A 25,219-nucleotide genomic window follows, 5' to 3' on the forward strand; every position below is an offset into this window, starting at 1 on the left:
GTCCTTCCTTCCTTTCACAGATTTTTATTACGTGAATAATATTTGCTGTGTAGTCATTGGGGGCATTAAAGGTGAATAAGGCATAGGTGTTTTCCTAAAGAAACACCTTTTAGTAGGAAACTGGCTATCTGAACACAGAGTTTTTGGGTTGGCTTTGAAGTTGAAGACTATGAATTAAAAATCTGTGAAGTAAAAATCTGTTTCAAAGCTCTCTGAGTTATCAGATCTTGCAATACTGAGTCTAAATTCCTTGTTGGTTTGATTATCAAGAGTTGAACAGCAGCAGTCCTGCTGCTGGAGGTTCAGGAAAATTCCCTGTGTGGAGTCCTGCTCTTGGAGGTTCAGGAAAATTCCCTGTGTAGAGCCTGGATGCCTCTGATGTCATATGAAATAATTCTCACCCCTCCCCCCAAACCTTGACAGCAGGTAGAATTAAGACTTCATGTTCTTAAGCAAAGTTCACTAAGGTTCTGTATACTCCATTCCAGGAATAGAACTAGATCACGTAGTACAGAACAGGATGGTATACATATGTGTAAATCTGTACATTCATTGTTGAAAGGTCCTTTTTTGCTTGGAGATTGTTTGATTGCTCCTTTGTGTTTCTATTACAAACACATTAGAAACTTGGTCTTCACTGTTCTTTATGAAGTGAGTTAAGATTGGTTGTCACCAACCCAGAGCTGTTGCCCCTTTCAGAAATGGTATGTGCTTGTGTGCTCTCCCCGCCCCACTCCTTACACTGTATTCGTTTACTCGCCTGCTTCTTATAAGAATTTGAGAGTTTTTTTGCCTGTTCCTTAGAGGCAATAGACTTTTGCACTGAGTCAGCTATGACTTGGATTGATGGTCCTCTGGAGGAAATCTTGGTCCAGCTGAGACAAGGGCTTGACTATTTCCCAGGCCCCTTACAGTGTGGTGGGAACAACAGCTGTCCGTGGTAGATGGCAGAGGACTGGAGCTGGGAAAGATGAGGTTTATCTGGCTTCTCTGGAAGGAATGAACTTTGGCTTGGATTCTTGGTACACTAGGAAAGAAAAAGCTAGCAGTGTTTAGTTTAGATTCAGTATTTCTGTTGGTTTTATCGTTAAAATAAACATAGAACTTTAAAAAGTAATGTCTTCTTCTATCTTGTCTCTCTCACCATCTGATTTTCCCATTTAACATTCCTAAAGATAATTATTATCAAGGTTGAAATTTGATATATAACCTTTCTGACATTTTTCTATGTACATTTTTGTTTGTTTTGAATTGGAGTCTCACTCTGTCACCCAGGCTGGAGTGCAGTGGCACACTGGGGCCACCGCAGCCTCAACCTGCTGGGCTCAGGCGATCCTTCTGCCTCAGCCTTCCAAGTACCTGGAAGTACTATAGGCACGTGCTACCACACCCAGCTAATCTTTCTTTATTGTAGAGCCAAGGTCTCAAGTTGCCCAGGCTGATTTCAAACCCCTAGTCTTAGGCAGTCGTCTCGCCTCAGCCTCCCATAGTACTGAGATTACAGGTGTGAGCCACGGCGCCCAGCCGTATTTTTTTAAATACGTAAAATCACATACACACACCCTGGCTGCTAGTCACTTTTTCTTTTGTTATTGTGGACATGTCTCCATACCACCCCATTTAGATCAGCCTTATTCCTTCTCATGGCTGCATAATTCCATAATAGGATTGTGTAATATTTTTAACCAGACTGGTGGACGCTTAGATTGTTGCCTTGTACATACATCATTGCATTCTTATTGGGAGGATATGTAATGTAAATTCCTTGAAATGAAATTGCTGGATCAAAGAATCTACACATAGTAAATTGATAGGTTCAAACTACCCTCCAAAAAAGATTGTGGAAATTTATGCTCCCAAAAGCATTACATGAAATTCGTTTAAGTTCTATAATGGAAAGCTTTATTATATTGATAAGTAAATCAGTAAGTAAATTTTTGAGCTAATCTTAAAATCTGATTAGAGCAAATGCACTTTAAAAGTACAATTGGGACCAGATGCAGTGGCTCACACCTATAATCCCAGCACATTGGGAGGCCAAGGTGAGAGAATTGTCTGAGCTCACAGGTTCGAGACCAACCCGGGCAACTTGGCAAGACCTCATCTCCACAATAAATCTAAAAAAAAAAAAAAAAAAAATTAGCCAGGTGTGCTGGTGCATGCCTGTAGTTCCAGTTACTTGGAAGGCTGAGGCAGAAGGATTGCCTGAGCCTAGCAGGTCAAGGTGCAGTGGTTGTGAGTGTGCCACTGCCCTCCAGCCTAGTGCTTATAAAATATTGATAAAATGTTCTCTATTTTTTAAATGCCTGGCAAGGGGAACCATATTAAAACATAAAAGTTAGTATTTACTTTTTTGAAATGATTTTTTTTTTTGCCTTACAAAGTGATTTTGCATAATATATCTTTAACAAACATATCATTCTAATTAGTTTTAAATATTTTATTCAGAGTTCTACATTTTCTGTCATTTAAATTTTTGCTCATTTTTCAAAGCAATAGAAAATAGTCAGTTGCTATATAGGTATTATATAGGTGATCTCTGAATTATACTGCTTTGGATATTTAAATAATTCTTGTTAATTGGTGACTGTGTTTCACTTTGTACAATTTCAGTTCAATCATTTATTAGTCTGAATATGACTTCATTATCCCTACCATTCTATTTAGTGTCATTTTTTTCAAGAGGGTCATCTAGTGGCAAATCAGGGAAATGAAGGCTCTCAGTGCACAGTCAAAATGCTCTCATTAGTATGTTTACAAAAAATGAAGCTTTCTGTATTATTGAATATTGCAAATGTTTCAGTTGGTATATTGTATCATATGAATAAATACACATAGATTATCACATACAAATATGTATTCTTAATTTTTAAAAGGAAGCTAACAGGGTGTATTTCTTTCCTTATACATAATGTATATATTTGGTACATGTGAGCATTCAACAAGAGTGGTCTAGATTTTAGAACAACAACAAAATGATCAGATTTACAATAAATTAGACTTTCAAGAAATAAGTATTTTTATTAAACTTGAACAAAAAGTCCATATCTAGCAAAATATGGACTCAATATGCTTGTGCATGTGGAATTCTGGAAAGAGCACAGCTAAACCATGGTTGAAATCTTGACTTTGCCGAATATGTGACTTTGAGCACATAAATTAACCTCTTAGAGCCTTCTTTATTTAAAAAGGAGTAGTGTCTTCCAGGCAAGCTTTTATGCAGACTAGCAGTGCAACTTCTGAAGAAGCTCACACTAATAACTAGTAGCTATTATTACTGTTATTATTAACATTATATTTAAAAAGTTAAATTTTTTTTTTTTTGAGTTGGAGTCTCACTCTGTCACCCAGACTGGAGTGCAGTGGCCGCTCCCGGCCCCCGCAGCCTCGACCTGCTGGGCGCCGGCGATCCCCCCGCTTCAGCCTTCCAAGGAGCTGGAACTATAGGCGCGCGCTACCACGCCCAGCTAATTTTTTCAATTATTGTAGAGATGAGGTCTCACCAAGTTGCCCAGGCGGGTCTCGAACCCGCGGGCTCAGGCCATCCACTCACCTCAGCCTCCCAAAGTGCTGGGATTACAGGCTGAGCCACCGAGCCCGGCTAAAAAAAAAGCTAATGGCCTGGCTTGCTAACATTTGTCTGCCTGAGTGTGCAGGGGTGGTTGTTTAAAGTTTGCATACTTTTATAAAAGACAATCTGATAAAGTAGTAAAAAGAACTTGAGTCTTTGATGTCGTTCAGACCTGGTTTGACCTGTGGCTCCACCACATGACTAGCTGCTGTAACTTGCAACTTCATGGAACTACATATTCATCATGCTGGTGGTCCCCAGTTTACAGTGGTTCAACTTACTGGTTTTCGACTCTGCAGCAGTGTGAAAGGGATATGCGTCCTGTGTGCTTCTTGACTTACGATGGATCACCTGGGTAAACTTGCCATAAATTGAAAATACCTTAAATTAAGCATGCACTTGGGCCTTAATGCTTTCAGCTTAGGATGGGGTTATTGGAATGTAGCCCCATCATAAGTTGAGTAGCCTCTTTATACAAAATGTTAATGATAGTACCTACCTAGTGGAAAAGTTAGGGTTAAATAATAATATACACAAAATGTCTGAGAATGCACTTAGCGTATGGTAGGTATTTTAAAATTTTTATTTTATAAACCTAACTCTCAGTCCTTTTTTATTTGCTTAAATGCAGTTGCTTATAAAGGTTTGTTAGAAAGAGGTAAACAGTAGTGTAGAAAAAGCACTGTGCCAGGTAGTACCAAAACTTAGTTCAGTCTTGTTTTGTTTTGTTTTGATTTTTTGATGTTTTTGTTTTTGTTTTTGAGTTAGAATCTCTGTTGCCCAAGCTGGAGTATAGTGGCAGGATCACAGCTCTCTGCAGCTTCAACTTCCTGTGTTCGGGCAATCCTTCCACATCAGCCTCCTGAGTGGTTGGGACTACAGGCGGGTGCCACCATGCCTGGCTAACTTTTTTTTTATATATAGATGAGGTCTTGAATTCCTGAGCTCAAGTAATCCTCTCACCTTGGCTTCCCCAAGTGCTGGGATTACAGGCGTGAGCCACCATGACGGACCTCAGTCTTTACTCAGGAACTAATTTCCTAATTCCTTTAAGAAATCATTGATGTTAAACACGCCAACAGAGTTTGGCCTTTTCTTGTCTTAGTGTTTTCTAAGAAAGCCCCGTTTAATGTATGTAACCTCTGAATCTATAGTTACACACTCTTTATTCTCATAATCAGAGATCAACCTCAGGATTACCCTCATTCCCCGTTGGCACACTTGTTTGGCCCTAAACACATTGCCTTTTGCACTTAGTGCTTTTGCTTGTTCGGCCTCGGATGAGAGAGAACTCGGAGGGGCATAGTCCCTCTGCGGTATGTGGACGCTAGTGCTACTCTGTGTCTGGTCTTCGGGTCTCTTCGCCATCATCAGTTGGACCATGTCTGAATTAATCTTTCGATTCTGTGAAACACTGGTGATTTATGGTTGTCTATTGTGTCACATCCCTGTCTTATATCACATGCTTGTAGAGATCAGAGGTAAATTTTGTTTGTTTTATATAATTCCTCATTGTAACGAGGTAGTAAATTTTATTTTTTTGAAAAATAATAAGTAATAGATGTGAGCGCATCATTAAATGAAGCAAATTGCCAACTTTGGATGGCAATTTGGATGGAGTAAATTTATGTGAAAAGAAAAATAGTGGAGATTTATAGAAAGTTGAGGTGAGCCTACTTTTAAAATAGTGTAGTCACATAAAATGTTTTATATTTTTTTCTTTTATGTGAATAAACACCTAGTTTATTGGCCTACATCCAGTATGCCTCTCTGTTTCTCTGTTGAGCCTAATGCCTGTTTAAATCAGTTGATAAAGGGGGGAGAAATAAAAGTACTGCAGATTTTTCTCTTTCAGTATCACAGATGTGATTTAATGGGTAGAGGGTGTTTATAATTATCAGTTAGTTACACATAAATGCTTTGGTTTTCTGTTTTTGTTTGTCTTTGGAGAATTGGTCTTGCTTTGTTGCCCAGTCTGGACTACAGTGGCATCACAGCCTAAACCTCCTAAGCACAAGCAGTCCTTCTGCTTTCACCTCCTGAGCGACTGAGACTACAGACACACATCACTCCACCCAGATAATTTTTTGTTTTGTAGATACCAGGTCTCACTGTGTTACTCAGGCTTGTCTTGAACTCTCAGCCTCAAGCAATCTGCCTACACTACCCCCCCACCCCCCCACCCCGATGTACTTGGGATTATAGACGTGAGCCACAATGCCCAGCCTAAATTCTTAAGTTGTTAGTACGCCCATGTTTCTTTATGTTCTCTCAGAATTACTGTACTAATTTCTACTGGCTGTGAAAATAAGAGTTTTTTTTTTTTTAATGCAGCCAGTCTTTGTCCCAGGAGTGAAAATTATGACTTGATGGTATATGAGCTAATGATATTTTATTGATGAAAATGGTCTGTAAATATCTAATGAAAAATTTAAGGTGTATTGCTATATATATATATATATATATATATCCCAATATAAAACCATTTCATGGCATATTTCTATTTCCTTTTTCTGTAGATTTCAGAAGTTGATTGTAAAGATGCACTGGAAATGATTTGTAACTTAGAATCTGAGGGTGATGAAAAAAATGCTCTTGTTTTATGTACTGCCTTTTTGTCACGTCAGCTCCAACAAGGAGATATGTATTGCGCTTGGTGAGTTGATTTTTCTCTTTTAAATTAAAATTTGTTGAGTAAGAATACAAAACAATCTGTGATCATTTATATGACTTAGGAACATATTTTAAAATCGTTGCAAGTCTTATCAAGACAAAAGCTTATTTTCAGATGTTACTTGCTGTGCAAATTGACTGTCAGATAGCTTATTATGATTTTAAAACTTATATTAAAGACCACATGATTCCTTAAGCGATCATGATAATAATCATTTGGTCAGGAAGTGTTTAAATGTTGGAAGATGAAAGGAAGATTGGTTTTGTCTAATACCACCATAAATTTTTTCCAGATAGGTAAGCAACATTTTTTGGTATGGTATCTTTTCAAGTGGGCAACTCTTGTTATATGTAATCCTTTGGGAGGCTGCAGCTAGTAGAGATGTGGGTTTCAGTTAACTCAAAAACTTAAGATCAGCCATCCTAAATTATCATTAGCTAAGACTAACAATTTTTCTTGTCAGTCAACAGCATTACTAGTCTTCAGTGTTGTGTTTACATTGTGGGAACAGAGGAAAATTTGGTTTATAACATTCTGACATTTAAGAGTATTTGCTAAGTGAAACATAGCATACAAATGAATACAGAACAGGTAAGGATCAAAAAAGGTTGAAATTCATCATTACAAAGGTTTTCTGAATAGTTGAGCTATATTATGAAGGGAAAATTGTATATGCAACACAGAGATTTGCATGAAAGAAGATAGATTCTAAGGGGAGAATAAGTAAGATCTGTTTATTGAGGACAAGTACATTTTCTTAGATATAAATCTAGCATGAAAGTCCGTAATGACTAAGAAATTAATGTGTTACATTGGTTTTAAAGAAGTCATCAAAGTCTGAATTTATGTAAGTAAAAGCAGTCCATTACAAGCTCTTGACTAGAAGAAGGCAACATAGAAGTTTATGTTTAAAAATACTGTTTAAGATAAGCAGTTGAGAATTGATTGGTGACTCAGTGAGGGCAAAGTTGAGCAAGAAAGTGACAGTATAGAATTGAGACAGAAAGTCAACTGGAAAGCCAATAAAAAGTACAGCTGGGAGTTATAAAGGCTACCGTTTGAATGTGGGATCAGGTGAAAGAAATGTTGAAGATACTAATCTTGAGGATGGTAGAAAGCAGAGGCTGGCAGGGTCAGTGATAATGATACATTAAATTAGAAAGGTGGTAAGTGGGAAGAATAGCAACCGTTTTCCCCCCATTTATTAGGTTTCAGAAGTGGAGAAGTCTTATAAAGAACTAGAGCAGTGAACGTGGTCAAGACTAGAAAAACAGATTTTTGCCTTCAATACAGAGGTTAAAATCCAGTAAATGAGCAAGTTATTTAAGTAGGTAGTAGAAAGGGCAGATGTTCTAGTTATGGAAATTGAAGAAAGATTAATAGAGAAGTCCTGCATAGAGGGAGAATATTTGGTGAAAAAAAGTTAAAGCAAGGAAGAATATTTTTGTGGAAATTAACCATGAAAGACAAAAGAGAAATGGGGTAAGAGGAAAAGTCATTACTTCAGTGGGATTTTTTTCATAAAAAATATATTGTTACTAATTTGAAGTAGATTTCAAAGTTAATTTTATTTTTCAGAATCTGTTCTATTGTTTACTACTGTAGCACAGATTAGTTTTTTCTGGGTTCTGTGTCATTGTTGGTTCTTATATTCATCTAGTAAAACCATATTGGCAAGTTTTAAATTTGTTAGAGGATAAAAGTTAATTGCTTTTAAAAATCATTGTCATTGACATATGGATACGCACACACATGCAACACATACACATACATACATCCATCTTGAGCTTTCTTATTCTATAAAGTTCAGATGTGGCTCAAAGTTGCTGTTCGTACAACTTGTTTAAGTGTTAGATGCTTTTCTGGTAGAAGATAGTGCTTCTCTGTCTGAGACTGAAAAATCTAAAAAATATTAATCAGTAAAATGGCAAGTCATATCTTGATTTTATTTAGTCTTTAGAAAATCGGGATTTTCTAAAGTGCATCTAAACTTCATTGCACATGTAAAATTGAAATCTACAGTCAGTTTTAATTTCAGGCGTAATGACTGAACTGATATGACCCAGCTTTCTCCTGTTCCAACTTATCTTTTAAACTTTTTTTTAAGGGAACTCACGCTCTTTTGGAGTAAATTACAGCAAAGAGTAGAACCATCTGTACAAGTGTACCTTGAGAGGTGTCGCCAACTTTCTTTGTTGACAAAGACAGTATATCACATTTTCTTCCTGATTAAAGTTATTAATTCAGAGGTAAGAATAAAATATTTATAAAATTTAATAAGTTATCTTTAATAAAAGACTTCAACTTTTTTGGCACCTTTTTAGTGATTTTTTTTTAATTTCACTTTGTGCTTTGGACATTTTCTTATGAGTCCTTTAAGACATTTGGTACAGAAAAACTTAAAAATGCAATTGAGATCCAGGGGCTTGCTGGAAAAGTAATGTATATAATACATTATATCGTTCTTCTGTATGTTGCCTGAGGGTTATTACTTTGGTAATTTGGCTGTGGAAATTTAGAAAGTATAAAGAAGAATATAGAAATTGATTTCTTTGCTAGCAATAGGTTCAATTACATTCTCTAAATACAGCTATAATACAGGAGTCTTTCTTAAGGTGGAATATGGAGACTCCTGGGAGAGCACAGTGCCTGGTATAAAGTAGGTGCTGGATAAGTAAAAGAGGCGGGCCATCTAACCCACTTGTTCATTTTGTTCTCGATTAGTCATGACCAAAGAGAGAAGGAGGGTGTTTCTAGTCACAGAAAAAGTATGTAAAGTAGCAACAAGTCCAATGAGATGATAATATTTGGGGAACTACAGGTATCTCCGTTTCCTGGTTTAGTGGAGGGAATAATAAAAAAAATAAGACTAGTACAGATGAGGCAGTGGTCCCATTGTGAAGGCCCTTTTGTATTCCTTGCTAAGAAGGCTACATGTAATTCTGAAACTCATAGGTAGCTTTGAAAGCGTTGCAAAACGGTAAAACGTGACGGAATGGGTGAATAGAGAAGGGCTTGATGAGATGTTGTCACATGGGGAACTGTGAAATCAGCATGAAAGCCCTGGGTAAAAGACACTAGGCACACAAAAGACTAGTGGGAAAGAGCGTACCAAAGCCCAACCTTCCTTTTTCTGAAGTTGTTCTAGTGCCTGAAAGGGGGTTGAGTCTGTTCCTCCTGTGAATTCATCTCACTTAGCTTTCTGCTCCCATGACTGGTAAATGATTAATGATGTTATGAATAAAGTAGATTTTTATGGACTGATCACCTCTTTAATTATGTCATATTTATGGGAAATTGTTGTGAATTCAAACTTAACTTTAAGAACATACCTGGCCGGGTATGGTGACTCAAGCCTGTAGCCCCAGCACTTTGGGAGGCCAAGGCTACAGGATTGCCTGAGCCCAGGGGTTCAAGACCACCCTCGGCGACTTGGTAGGACCTCGTCTCTACAATAAATCAAGAAAAATTAACTGGTTGTGGTGATGCATGCCTGAAGTTCCAGCTACTTGAAAGGCTGAGGCAGAAGGATCACTTGATCCCAGCAGATCAAGACTGCAGTGATCGTGAGCATTCCACTGTACTCCAATCTGGGCAACAGAGTGAGGCTCTCACTTAAAAAAATAAAATAATAAAAACATACCTGTTATATAGCCAGGTTTTGATTTGAGTATTGCCCATTAAACTTAATTTTTAAATACACATACATGAAAACACAGAATAAAAATTTTGAAATATAGTTTCTTTTATCTTTTGGCATTATTTGTTGAGATTTCCAATTTAATTACAGAAAAAGAAAGGTATTTTAAAACAAATGTATTAATGCTACTGGCCCTTAATGAATTGATATGAACCTTTGAATTCAGTCACAGACAGGATTAGAATAGAATGGCAGTAGAGTTTCCCTTTTAAATAATTTTAGTCATGTTTTATAAGCAATAAGAACTTTTGAAACAGCTTTTGTCATTTTTGGAGAAAAGGCTCAGTATTCATAGACATAAAATAGTTACCTTCCCCAAGACAGATACCCTTCATACAAAAATCCTCTGTTCTGTAAATTTCTTAATTTCTTTCTCCGTCATTTTCTGAATTTTCTAAATAACCACAGCTCTTCTCAGAATTGTCACCGTCTACATATGTACCAGTCCTTCGGGCATTATTGTATATGCCCTCAATATCAGTGTCTGATCATCTTTATGATTGGCATGGCCCTTGATTCCTCCAAGACTTCTGTGTCTTCCTGCATTGGGTGTACAGCTTCACTGATCACGGCTTTATCTTCCTTACATATTATAGCAGAGATGTGGCCTAATAGGTCACCATTAGCAGCCCTAAAGCATGTCACAGAGTTGCAAATGTTTTACTGAAAGTTTTATGGCTCAGATCTGTCTTTAAACAGTATAAAATAACTACACACGTTTTTGTGAAAGTTAGAGATGCCCATGTGGTTCCACCTTTTTCCCAGTTGTCCTTTCTTGTATCTGTCACTTTTTAAATAGGTCCTTTTTTTCCCTAACCTATTCTTCTTGCTCATTTTCTTCATGGTTTGTGCTCTTTTCTAAAACCAAGGCCAGTTCAGTGTCCCAGCTTCCTTGCCTCACTCTCCTTTTGCCTCACACATCTAAGCTGTTTTAGTGAAATATTTTATTCTCTTCTTGACCTGTAAAAATGCAGATGCAGCCGGGCACACTGGGTCACACCTATAATCTCAGCACTTCGGGAGGCCAAGTGGGGAGGATTGCTTAACCCCAGGAGTTCAAGAGCAACCTGGGCAACATAGCGAGACCTCATCTCTATGAAAATACAAAAAATTGCCAGGATCAGTGGTTCAGCCTGTAATCCCGCGCTTTGGGAGGCTGAGGTGAGTGGATCGCCTGAGCCCACGGGTTCGAGACCCGCCTGGGAACTTGGCGAGACCTCATCTCTACAACAAATCAAAAATTAGCCAGGCACGGTAGCGCGCCTGTAGTTCAGCTCCTTGGAAGGCTGAGGCGGAAGGATCGCTGGAGCCCAGCAGATCGAGGCTGTGGTGGCCGGGAGCGGCTACTGCACTCCAGTCTGGGCAACGGAGTGAGACTCCAACTCAAAAAAAAAAAAAGAAAGAAAGAAAATACAAAAAATTAGCCAGGCATGGTGGCACACACCTATAATCCCGCTACTCAGAAGGCTAAAGCAGAAGGATCACCTGAGCCCAGGAGATCGAGGCTGCAGTGAGCCATGATGTCACTACTGCAGTTCAGCCTGGGTGACAGAGTGAGACCTCAACTCAAAAAACAAACAAAAAAGCTGACCCTATTAGTTCTGTTTGTTTCTTTTTTTTTTCCTTGCCTTTTGATCCTATATCACTCATACTTCACTCCCAATGAAATGCTATCTTACTTTTTGTATAGATCCTATGCGATCTTATTTTTTGTATACCATTATTCTAGTCTTTAAAACCCATCTTTATCTCTTTGCTTCATGTATTTTCAAGTGAATTTCACCTTCATTATTACTATCCAATAATATAGTTCAAAAGAAAAAGTTTATCGGGCCATGTCTACTCCTGCTCCTAATTCTGAAGTTGGTCCAGATGAGGTAGGTGATTTGACACTCAGTTTTATGATAGCACTAGAATCCTATTAGGGATCAATACCTTTTTTTGTTAGAAGTGAAAGACTTTTAGTACTAATACGTTTGGAAATATGGGGATATTCTCAATTCTATAATTGGATTAACAGGGTTCTGTTTCAGAAGATTGCATATGTGAACTTAGGAAGATTTATGATAAAGATGACATTTATTGATCATTTACTATGTGCCGGACATTATACTAAACTATACCAGGTACTTTAAATACTTAATCTCCTTTAATAACTCAGCAGCAATTGTATGAAGTTTAATGCTATTTTGAAATCTTTTATAAATGGGATATGAAAAGTCAGAGAAGTTAAATAACTTCCACGTTTGCCAAGCTATTAGACAATTTCGTACCAAAGTTTTATCTTAGCTTATAATACTAATACTTTTTTGCTATTCTATACCATTCATTTTATGCATATATATAACATAGAGCAGACTAAGCTGCAGTGCTTTGAAAGAGGTATCCTTCTATGTGCTGCTGTTACAAGATTTGAGAAAAGCACATTTTGATCTTAAGTAAATTCTCAAATAAGTCAGTGTTGATTTATGTAGCTGAAATTAACATTTCCTATTTGCTTTTTCACAGACTGAAGGGGCTGGACTTGCTACCTGTATAGAACTATGTGTAAAAGCTCTTCGCTTGGAGTCTACAGAAAATACTGAAGTGAAAATATCTATTTGCAAGACCATTTCCTGTTTGTTGCCTGATGATCTGGAAGTTAAACGTGCTTGTCAGTTGAGTGAATTTCTTATTGAGCCGACAGTAGATGCATATTATGCTGTGGAAATGTTGTATAATCAGCCTGACCAGAAATATGATGAAGAGAATCTTCCAATACCAAATTCTCTGCGCTGTGAACTCTTACTTGTGTTGAAAACTCAGTGGCCCTTTGATCCAGAATTCTGGGATTGGAAAACCTTAAAACGACAATGTCTGGCATTAATGGGCGAAGAAGCTTCCATCGTCTCTTCAATAGACGAACTGAATGACAGCGAAGTGTATGAGAAGGTGGTGGACTGCCAGGAAGAGGGTAAAGAAGCGTCTGTGAATGGTCTTTCTGGAGGAGCTGGTGCTAATTCTGGCCTTCTTACGGAGATTGAGGATGAAAAGCAGAAGAAGAGAGAGATAAAACAGTTGAGAGAGAGGGGATTTATATCTGCTAGGTTTAGAAATTGGCAAGCCTACATGCAGTACTGTGTGCTGTGTGACAAAGAATTTCTTGGTCACAGAATAGTACGGCATGCTCAGAAACATTACAAAGATGGAATTTACAGTTGCCCCATATGTGCAAAGAACTTTAATTCTAAAGAAACTTTTGTCCCTCATGTCACATTGCATGTTAAACAATCTAGTAAAGAGAGACTGGCAGCTATGAAACCATTAAGAAGATTGGGAAGGCCTCCTAAGATCCCAACTGCCAATGAAAATCAGAAGACTAATACGGTGGCTAAACAAGAACAGCGGCCTATAAAAAAGAATAGTCTCTATTCAGCAGACTTCATAGTGTTTAATGACAACGATGGTTCAGATGATGAGAATGATGACAAGGATAAATCTTATGAACCAGAAGTGATCCCAGTCCAGAAACCAGTACCTGTGAATGAATTTAATTGCCCTGTAACTTTTTGTAAAAAGGGCTTTAAGTACTTTAAAAATTTAATTGCTCACGTCAAGGGGCATAAGGATAATGAAGATGCCAAGCGCTTTCTTGAAATGCAGAGCAAAAAAGTTATTTGCCAGTACTGCCGGCGGCACTTTGTGAGTGTCACTCATCTCAATGATCACTTACAGATGCACTGTGGGAGCAAACCATATATCTGTATCCAGATGAAATGTAAGGCTGGTTTTAATAGTTATGCAGAACTTTTAACTCACCGAAAGGAGCATCAAGTCTTTAGAGCAAAGTGTATGTTTCCTAAATGTGGCAGGATTTTTTCAGAAGCGTATTTACTCTATGATCATGAAGCACAGCATTATAATACCTACACTTGTAAGTTCACAGGTTGTGGCAAAGTTTATCGTTCTCAAAGTGAGCTGGAAAAACATCTGGATGATCACAGTACTCCCCCTGAAAAAGTGCCGCCTCCTGAAGACCAACCTAATTCATCTGGAGATTCTGTCGAGCCTTCTGAAGTGAATCAGAACACAGCGGAGAATACGGAAAAAGAGCAATCTGTGCTTTCTTCAGAAAATAACATTGAAAACAGCTCACTAGCAGATAGAAGTGATGCTTGGGATAAAAGCAAAGCAGAATCAGCTGTGACCAAACAAGACCAGATTTCTGCCTCTGAGCTCAGGCAAACTAATGGACCATTGTCAAATGGTTTGGAAAACCCTGATACTACTCCTCTCCTTCAGGCCAGTGAAGTAGCCGTGTCCATTAAGGTGTCTCTCAATCAGGGAATTGAGGATAACTTTGGAAAGCAAGAACATCCAAGTGTGGAAGGCAGTGGTGAATCATTAGTCACAAACTTGCATACACCAGTTGAAGATTCTTGTAATGGTTTGTGTCATTCAGGTTTCCAAGGGAGAAAAGAACAGGATTGTTTTAATGAAACTCATATTACTCAGAATTCATTAGTAGATTCAGAAACCCTCAAAATAGGTGACCTTACTCCACAAAACTTAGAAAGACAAGTGAGTAACCTGATGACCTTTTCTGTGCAAAATGAGGCAGGATTTCAGAACAATTTACCAACTTCCAAGTTTGAATGTGGAGATAATGTTAAAGCATCATCCAATCTTTATAACTTACCCCTTAAGACCTTAGAAAGTATCACATTTGTTCCGCCACAGCCCAACCTAAGTAATTCATTGGGAACTCCATCAGTGCCTCCAAAAGCTCCAGTACAGAAATTCAGCTGTCAGGTCGAGGGATGTACTCGAACCTATAATTCTTCACAAAGTATTGGGAAACACATGAAGACAGCACACCCTGACCAATATGCTGCATTTAAAATGCAGCGCAAAAGTAAAAAAGGTCAGAAATCGAACAACTTAAGCACACCAAATAACGGAAAGTTTGTTTATTTTTTGCCATCACAGGTGAGCAGCTCTAATAATGCATTTTTTACATCACAGACCAAAGCCAGTGGGAATCCCACTTGTTCAGCCCAGTTGCAGCATGTCTCACCTCCCATTTTTCCAGCTCATTTAGCAAGCATATCAACTCCATTGTTGCCCTCAATGGAAAGTGTCATAAATCCAAATATATCTTCTCAGGATAAAAATGAACAAGGTGGTATGTTATGTTCTCAAATGGAAAATTTATCTAATGCTGCCTTGCCAGCACAAATGGAAGATCTAACCAAAACAGTTTTGCCTTTGAACATTGACAGTGGCTCGGATCCTTTCCTTCCTTTACCTGCAGAAAGCAGCTCACTGTCTCTCTTCCCTTCACCAGCAGACAGTGGGACTCATTCTGTTTTTTCCCAACTGGAGAATAATACAAATCATTATTCCTCACCGGTCGAAGGAAACACTAACTCCTCCTTTCTCAAGGGGGGGAATGGTGAAAATACAGTGTTTCCTTCGCAAGTAAATGTTGCCGATGACTTCAGTAGCACCAATGCGCACCCGTCTGTACCTGAAAAAGTTAAAAAAGACCGTGGGCGGGGCCCAAATGGAAAGGAAAGAAAACCTAAGCACAACAAAAGGGCTAAATGGCCTGCAATTATCAGAGATGGGAAGTTTATCTGTAGCAGATGTTACAGGGCATTTACTAATCCTAGATCACTGGGTGGACACTTATCCAAACGGTCTTACTGTAAACCACTGGATGGAGCAGAAATTGCTCAGGAACTTCTCCAGAGTAACGGACAGCCTTCTCTTCTTGCCAGTATGATTCTGTCCACAAATGCAGTAAATTTGCAGCAGCCACAACAATCTACCTTCAATCCAGAAGCATGTTTTAAAGATCCATCATTTCTGCAGCTTCTTGCTGAAAATCGCTCGCCCACATTTTTACCAAATACATTTCCTCGTCCTGGTGTGACTAACTTTAGTACCAGTGTTAGTCAAGAGGGAAGTGAAATTATTAAACAGGCCTTGGAAACTGCCGGCATTCCCAGTACATTTGAGGGTGCTGAAATGCTTTCTCATGTTCCAGCAGGTTGTGTTTCTGACACAGCACAGGTAAATGCAGCAGTGATGCCAAATCCAACTGTGCCACCCCTGTTGCAGCCTGTATGCCACGCAAACACCCTGCTGACAAACCAGAATAGGACACCAAACTCCAAAGCTTCCTCCATTGAGGAATGTAGCAATTTGCCTGTTTTTCCCACTAATGACTTACTACTGAAGACTGTTGAAAATGGTTTGTGCTCTAGTTCATTCTCTAATTCTAGTGGGCCATCACAAAATTTTACCAGTAACAGTTCACGTGTTTCAGTTATAAGTGGTCCTCAGAACGCAAGATCTAGCCATTTAAATAAAAAGGGAAACAGTGCTTCTAAAAAAAGAAAGAAAGTTGCTCCTCCCCTGATAGCACCTAATGCTTCCCAGAACTTGGTAACAAGTGACTTAACAGCAATGGGACTCATAGCAAAGAGTATTGAGATCCCAACTGCTAATCTTCATTCAAACGTAATTCCAAATTGTGAACCTCAGGGTTTGGTGGAAAATCTCACACAGAAATTAAATACTGTTGACAATCAGTTATTTATGACTGATGTAAAAGAGAGCTTCAAAAACAGTCTCGAGCCCCATACGGTGTTAGCCCCTTTAACATTAAAAACTGAAAATGGTGATTCCCAAATGATGGCTTTGAATTCATGCACAACCTCAATAAATTCTGATTTGCAGATTTCTGAAGACAATGTCATGCAAAACTTTGAAAAGACTCTTGAGATTATTAAAACTGCTATGAATTCTCAAATACTTGAGGTAAAAGGTGGATCTCATGGTGCTGGTGAAACATCACAGAATGCTCAAATAAATTATAACATTCAGCTCCCTTCAGTAAACACTGTGCAAAATAACAAATTACCTGATTCTTCTCAGTTTTCTTCCTTCATAAGTGTCATGCCAACAAAAAATAACATTTCTCAGTCTGAAGTACTACATAAGGAGGATCAAATACAGGAAATTTTAGAAGGCCTGGAGAAATTAAAATTAGAAAATGATCTATCCACTCCAACATCCCAGTGTGTACTAATAAATACATCAGTGACACTGACTCCCACTCCTGTTAAACCAGTTCCAAATGTCACAGTTATTCAGCCAGTTTCTGAAATGGTAAGCATTCAATTTAGTGACAAAGTCAATAAGCCCTTTGTGTGTCAAAACCAAGGCTGTAACTACAGTGCCATGACAAAGGATGCACTATTTAAGCACTATGGTAAAATCCATCAGTACACTCCAGAGATGATTCTTGAAATCAAGAAGAATCAGTTGAAATTTGCTCCATTTAAATGTGTAGTACCTACTTGCACAAAAACATTTACAAGAAACTCTAATCTCCGGGCACACTGTCAGCTGGTACATCATTTTACAACCGAAGAAATGGTAAAGTTAAAAATAAAAAGGCCCTATGGAAGAAAATCTCAGAGTGAAAATTTGTCAGCCCCACGAGTTCCACAAGTGAAAAAGCAACTAGCTATGACAGAAGAAAATAAAAGAGAATCTCAGCCTGCTTTAGAATTGGGAACAGGAACAGAAAATGCCCTCAGTGATGTGGTAGTGGTCCCAGAAAAACAACTTGCAGAAAAAAAAAGTCCTGAAATAACAGAAAGTTCTTCACAGGTGATTCCCATCGCTTCAGAACAGTCTGATACAAATTCTCTCACAAGCATACAAGCCAAAGGACGGAAAATTAGGAGGCATAAAAAAGAAAAGGAGGAGAAAAAACGCAGGAAACCAGTTTCTCAATCCCTTGAGTTTCCAACAAGATACAGTCCCTACAGACCCTATCGATGTGTTCATCAGGGATGCTTTGCTGCCTTTACAATACAGCAAAACCTGATTCTTCATTACCAGGCTGTGCACAAATCAGATCTACCTGCATTTTCTGCAGAGGTTGAAGAAGAAAATGAAGCTGTTAAAGAAAGTGAAGAAACTGAAACAAAACAAACTATGAAAGAATTTCGATGTCAGGTAAGTGACTGTTCTCGAATTTTCCAAGCGATTACTGGCCTAATACAACACTACATGAAACTTCATGAGATGAGTCCTGAGGAAATTGAAAGTATGACTGCTTCAGTGGATGTTGGGAAATTTCCATGTGACCAGCTAGAGTGCAAATCTTCATTTACTACATATTTGAACTATGTTGTTCATCTAGAGGCAGACCATGGAATTGGAATAAGGACAAGTAAAACAGAAGAAGATGGCATATTCAAGTGTGATTGTGAAGGGTGTGACCGTATCTATGCAACTCGGTCTAATCTCCTCCGACACATTTTTAATAAACATAATGACAAACATAAGGCTCATTTGATTCGGCCAAGAAGATTAACACCTGGCCAGGAAAATATATCAAGCAAGGCAAACCAAGAAAAGTCAAAATCTAAACATCGAGGAACAAAACACAACAGATGTGGAAAGGAAGGAATAAAAATGCCTAAGACCAAACGAAAGAAAAAAAATAATTTAGAAAACAAGAATGCAAAGATTGTGCAGATTGAAGAAAATAAGCCTTATTCCCTGAAGCGTGGAAAGCATGTATATTCTATAAAGGCTAGAAATGATGCCTTGTCTGAGTGTACAAGCAGATTTGTAACCCAATATCCATGTATGATACAGGGATGTACTTCAGTTGTCACAAGTGAAAGCAATATAATTAGACATTATAAGTGCCATAAGTTATCTAAGGCATTTACATCACAACACCGGAATCTTCTTATTGTCTTCAAACGGTGTTGCAACTCACAAGTCAAGGAAACGCCTGAGCAAGAAGGTGCTAAAAATGATGTGCAAGAGTCTGACACGTGTGTATCAGAGAGCAATGATAGCTCAAGAACTGCAGTTCCACAGAAGGAAGTTGAAAGAAATGAAAAAGACGAAGTAGATGAGCTAGCGGAATTGTTTATTACAAAGTTAATAAACGAAGACAGGACAAATGTGGAGGCTCAAGGTGACACCCCTGCCATTGTAAGCCCTGGTTTTCAGGAAAGTAGCCCCTGCCAGTCAGAAAGACAAAAGGCAAACGACTTGAAGAGAGTTAATAAAGAAAAAAATATCTCACAAAATAAAAAAAGGAAAGTTGAAAAAGCCGAACCAGCACCCGCCGTTGAATTAAGCAGCGTGCGCAAAGAAGAAGAAACGGCTGTTGCAATTCAAACCACCGAGGAGCATCCTGCGTCTTTTGACTGGAGCTCATTTAAACCCATGGGATTTGAAGTGTCGTTTCTGAAATTCCTTGAGGAGTCTGCAGTGAAGCAGAAGAAAAACACTGACAAAGACCATCCAAACAGTGGAACTAAAAAAGGATCCCATTCCAATTCAAGAAAAAATATTGACAAGACTGCTGTGACTAGTGGGAATCATGTGTGTTCTTGTAAAGAAAGTGAAACTTTTGTACAGTTTGCCAATCCATCACAGCTTCAGTGTAGTGATAATGTAAAAATTGTTTTAGACAAGAATCTTAAAGATTGCACTGAGCTTGTCTTAAAGCAGCTTCAGGAAATGAAACCTACCGTCAGTCTGACAAAACTTGAAGTACATTCAAATGATGCAGATATGAAAGAAATGAGTTTAGGTAAAGCCACAGGCAGAGGACAGTACTGATAATGTATTATAAATACGTCATTGACAGTTTTATTTTTAATAGGAAGCCATTAAGCATGCTAGAATTGTGAAACTTTTCTTATTTTTTGTTGTTGACATGAATTAACCTGGCCAAAAAGAAAAAAAAAACATGGCATTTGTCATGTAAAACTTTTTTTATCCCTATGGGACTTGAGGAACAGAACCAGTACTTCAGTTATTGTAAATAGTCAAGCTTAACCTCAGATTTCTATCACCTAATTGCCCTTTTCATGAACTAAACTGAATTATGTGTGTGATTGGTATGTTTTCACCAGGTCACTCCTCATGTATAACAGTACCCTTTATTTGTAAATACCTTTTTTGTATATATTTATTATTGTAAATCATTTGCTGCCACCAGCAGTCTGTAAGTCTAAACTATTAAATGACACATTTATATTTGGAATTTTAATTTTTAACTAAGTGATCAAGTTTTTAAAACTGTTCTTTTATTGTTTTAAATTAAGAACTTTTTGAACTAAAACCAGAAACTTTGCCATAGTTCATTGATTTTTACATGAAACATTTATTTACAAGATTACTTTTCACAAAAGTTAGGCACATTATATCAAAACTTTGCTTTGTAAATTTGCCATCCAGGATTTTTGGGTGGTATTTATGCGAAATTAAAGCAGACTCTCTAGCAGTTTCCTGTAGCTGCAGGGTTTTGTTTTTGTTTTTTTTCTTCTTCACTGCTTCTAATTGAATATAGTTACTATGAGTCCATGAAATACAATGGAAATGTGAATAAAGAATTTACTACATTGAAGATTTTAAACATTTGGTATTAAAACAAATCCTTTGTGAATGTGATAGAAACTAGTAGTGTGGAGCTGTGTAAATATTTGAGGTGGTGATTTGTGAAGTAGCCCAGTATTGCCTTAAATAAAATCACATTTCATTTCTTGTTTTATACATGTGATCTTATAAAGGTTTTTTGTTTGTTTGTTTTCCATTTTCTGAGATTTATAGATTGGTGTATAGCTTTAAACTGTATAAAGTTTTGTGGAAAGATTTTTTTAAACATTTTTATAAATCTTAAAATTGATATCATCAAAGTGAGCCCATCTTGTGTTTATAAAATGCAAGAGTCCTTAACATTTATAATTACATAGATGAAACACTTTCTATAAGGAAGTTGGATGTTTTGATTTTACTGTTTATAGATGTTAGATTGTACAGATGTGTTTGTATTTTTTCACCATATCTAATGATACATTTTCATTAGATTGGTCTTCAACAGCAGTATTAGTTGTTATAGTTGATTATTTTTATTATTCAGTGTATAGTTAGCTCTCATAGTTTAGCTTTATTTACCATATTTATACTGTGGATTCACGGCCAGAGGTAAAAGTTAACTTCAGGAGAGTTGATGACCTTACCTCATTTAAAGTCCAACTAAAATCAGTACTGGCAAAAAAGGAAACATGCTTTCATTATTTACTTTTGTTTCTGTTTGCCATAAATAATAGCATTGGTTTTATACTTTGTGTTTGTTATAAACAGTTGCATTCACAATATTATTGGCCTGAGATATTGATGATATTGTGATGTTATGAAAATGTGTATATTCGCTGTGCAACATCAGATTTGCAGGAAAAACGAAGCACTTACTTAACCTCAACTGAAATCGCTGGCACTCTGAATAAATAAGCATGGTCAAGGAGTGAACTATTTTCTTTTGGAAAATATTTTTTTAAGTTTTATTATTAAAGTATTATAGTTTTATTTTTAGGGCCTTTTGAGTTTTATTGAGTAGTTGATTTCACCTCCTTAATGTTTATTACCAATATGCATAAGACTTGACACATTAAAATTCCTACTCTTTGATAAGCCCACTGTTATTTATTAAAATAAAAGTTGTTTTTAATGGGTGATTAATACATGGGTTTTTTTAATTAACAATAATTTAAAACACTGAATAATTTTAATATTAAATTTTTGTTAACAACTGACTTTTCGTACAGTTTTCTTACAAGTTGGCCTAGCTCTTAAAGGTGAACATTTTATTAAAACTGCCCTAGAGAGTGCAGTAGCAAGTGAGTTTGTTTCTGATAATTGTGGTGATGAGCCACTGCAATTATCATTAGGTGAAACTACTAATGTATTGGGCTTTTCTTTTGCTCATTAGCTTAAGAAAATTTGCCACTAAATATTTCTGTAATTGTTCTTCTATCTGTCAGAGGAAAGAATTTGCCAACACTGAATGAAATTTTTAATATTCCAGGTAATGTATGCTAAAAGTAATTATGGGGGAGTGGGCTTTTTAGCATGGAACAAAAAATTATGGTATTAAATAAATATGAATTTATAGGATAGCATGTTGGTAAATTTTAATATGGAATGTTATGCTTAAGTATTAAAAAAGAATCATAAAATATATATATTTTCATGGTATACTTTTCCTCAACCTATTACCTTTGAGATATTTTCTTCCTACAGCCTAAATTTGCCTTGTTTTATAATTAAAAAAAATAGATACTTCCTCTTCTAAACCCAATGAATTTGCATATTACAAATCAAAAGATTCATGTTAGTCAAAATACATTGCTACATGAAATGTAGCAGGTTGGGAAAATTTTAGCTGTGTTAAATTTAACATAGTTAAATTGTAATTTTAAAGGACTAGACAGATTTTTAACAAGGCAAATTTTGATCATCAAGTAAGCAGTCACAGTTGCTGTAGGTAATAAGATGAAAGGACATAATACTGCAGCTAGAGACATCAGGGAGAATGCCTTTTTTTCCCGACAAAAGGAGGTTAAGTAGTTTTGAAAGTGTTTGTAGAGAAAAGGAGTTTTGAAAGATGAGTGCTCATTGAACAGTCTTAGGGTACAGGGAATTCTAGGCTTGGAGGTATGAAGAGGATCTTGTAGTTGTCGTCTCGCAAGTGGTGTGTGGGGAGAGGAAGCGAGTGGGGGAAGCTGAACAGGCTGGTGAGCCAGATCATGAAAGTTCTTGCAGGCCAGTGTTAGTCTTCATTGTGTTACATTTGTAAAAATGATTACTGAATGCATTTGGATTGAACAATGTAATCGCGCATCAGTTTTGGAAAAAATCGTTGGCATGGTATAGAGGATAGATTGGGTAAGTTGGAGATTAATAGGGAGACTTGAACTAGTCCAGGCAAAAAATGATGGGAGCCAGAAGAAATGTTAATAGAGTGGGAAGAGAGACTAGTGGATATCAGAGATGCTAAAAAGTAATGCAGTCTAAGGCAGCCTTTTTCAGAATGCCTTTTGGTGGAAGGTGAATTCTGTGTTCAGATGCGTTTTCTAAATTGCATGTTGTAGCTCCCTCTTAAAGAACCCAGTGCACATTAGCATATTAAAGACTGAAGAGCTACTATAAAGAGGACGTGTTAACTGTTAAAGTGGGAATTGTCCGGGCTTAGTTGACCATGAAAACATTGTTCTTTTTAAATGTTAGTATAGAGGTATATCACGATAAATTAGTACTCCAAGGAACAGACTCCGGGAAATGTTGATCAGAAACGGCATTTAGCCCGTCAGGACTGATAATCAACAGTTGTGCACTAATTCAGCTGTTTAGAAATAGTGATTATTCTGAGGTCAGTTTACCCATCCCAATTGATCTTTTGCTGTATTGGTTGTTAATATTTTGAATATCACCCTCTATTCAAATAATAGTTATTAAACCTCAAGTAAGTACACTTTGGTTAAAATCCAGTTGTCTTACTTACTGAAAGCCCATGACAGCCTCTCTGAATATTCTAATCATACTTCCTGTTTCCACTGTTTTTATTTTATCGAACACATACTAAGCTTCTTTCCCCCACCACAGTCTTTACACATATGCCTGTTGGAATGCCTATTTCTCTTATTTGTGTGACTGATTCCTTATTCATCTGTTCACAGATTGTCACCTCATCCAAGAGACTACCAGATCACTACAGTTTCATGTGTTCATTCTTTATAACAGTTGATTTTAATTCTTACATTTATTTGTTTTAATCTGTGCTGTTCCAACACTGCCACTTATTAAAGAAAATGTTAATATCTGACACGACAACTTAGGAAAATGATGCCTGTTTTTTCCAATGGCCTTGCCCATTATTTTCCTCCATAAATTGGAGTCTTAGACTCAGCCATACCACTTCCAAATCCTGAATTCATATTCCCTTTCCTCAACAGAGTAGCTTACCCACTCAGGACATCGTCACTAAAAACACATCTCATCACTATCACTTGCTGACTATTGTCAACTCACTCCTGTCCTCAGCTTGTTCAGCTCAGAGACTAGATTCCATTTGTAAATTCTCTTACTTTGCAAATATTCTCAGACCATACCCCTCCCCTCTGTCAAAATCTGGAAAAAACCCCAACGCCGCCTATCTACTCTTGAGCAATTGAATGGAAGAAAATTATCCCAGGAGGTAGGTTGATAATCTCAAAACTGCCTAGCAGTTTTTCTGTCGTTTTCCTGTAACTTGCTTCCACAACTTAAAATGACATGTACTTCCCTCATCTCATGATAGCACATTTTGCTGAAGAAAAAAGTTGGACAGGAACCTTTTTGACTTTCCACCGCCAGGTCTACAAATCTGCTCACCAAATCCAGTTCCTCGGATCTATCCCCCTGCTTCTCAGGGAGCTTTCAGTTGACCACTTTCTTGTTTCATCAGTCTTCTTCTAGATCCTTTGCAACAGTTTATAGATAGGCCCTAGTAGCTACTATTTTTGAAAGAATGAGGAGGGAGACGTTCTGTCCAACTATCAACCCCATTTGGTCCCAGTAACAGCTAATCTGAGTTGTCTGCTCAAATACACTCCAATTTCCTCACTTTTCATGTACTGCCACTTTATGTGTTCCTAAGCGCTCCTTAAATGATTCTTGTCATGATCAGTCTCTCTTGCTGCCTCACCTATTAGCTCTTTTTTTTGCCTCCATTCACTGCCTCAGGAGCATTCAGAAGGGTTCATGACTGTCCTTGAGATAGTCTTGGTTTTCTTCCTACCTATGACTCCATTCCTAATTCCTCTTCCAGCACCTTATCTCTGGCTGCTATGTCTCTCTGCACTCCCTTTGGATGATTGAGTTCCTTCTGTGGAGGTTAGCGTCATCGGTGTATCTCTTCCACCCATATTTGTGCCTCAGAGACAAACTTTGTAGTTCCAGGCCTTTATGTTCAGCTGCCTACCTCATACTCAAGCATGTCATGTTCGGATTGTTATGTCCTTCTCCCCTCTACCCTCCGCCTATTCCTCTACCAACATTTCTTATTTGGGTCAGTGAAGGCATCGCCTGGTTTTCTGAAGCCAGGCTCTTTGATGTCATCATACCAATTCTTGTCCTTCCCCTATGCTTGGTCACAGTTGATCATTCCTGCCTCTTAAGTAGAAAGGAACCCTTCTGTGTCTCGCCGTGTCATAACTCGAGTCCAAATCATTTCCATCTCTAGTTATCTGAACTACTATCGCATTCTTTCTACTGGCTTGCTTCTAAAATTTTCTTCTGTAATTTTTCTACCAAGCAACTAGATTTGTTGTTAAGTTATATTGGAAGAGAAAAAGCTCATTTTTACACTGCACTTTGAATAGAATATGTGCATTCTTTACTATGGTTCATACCTTTTCTCTGAGCA

At 37.5% G+C, this 25,219-nt stretch overlaps 1 protein-coding gene across 1 annotated transcript in view; it reads left to right on the forward strand.

The window, feature by feature from the left end:
- ZNF292 (zinc finger protein 292) overlaps positions 1–21,495 on the forward strand; it is a 40,280-nt gene extending 18,785 nt beyond the window's left edge. Inside the window, exons 5-7 of the mRNA XM_008067866.2 lie at positions 6,091–6,227; positions 8,353–8,494; positions 12,454–21,495. Of these exons, the coding sequence (XP_008066057.1) occupies positions 6,091–6,227; positions 8,353–8,494; positions 12,454–19,593 (7,419 nt within the window). The 3' untranslated portion in view covers positions 19,594–21,495. The remainder of the gene's footprint in view (positions 1–6,090; positions 6,228–8,352; positions 8,495–12,453) is intronic.
- Positions 21,496–25,219: the final 3,724 nt, after the last annotated feature.

This window comes from Carlito syrichta, unplaced genomic scaffold (assembly GCF_000164805.1).
Source record: "Carlito syrichta isolate Samal-C Ts95f unplaced genomic scaffold, Tarsius_syrichta-2.0.1 Scaffold309804, whole genome shotgun sequence".
Classification (NCBI taxonomy): Eukaryota; Metazoa; Chordata; class Mammalia; order Primates; family Tarsiidae; genus Carlito; species Carlito syrichta.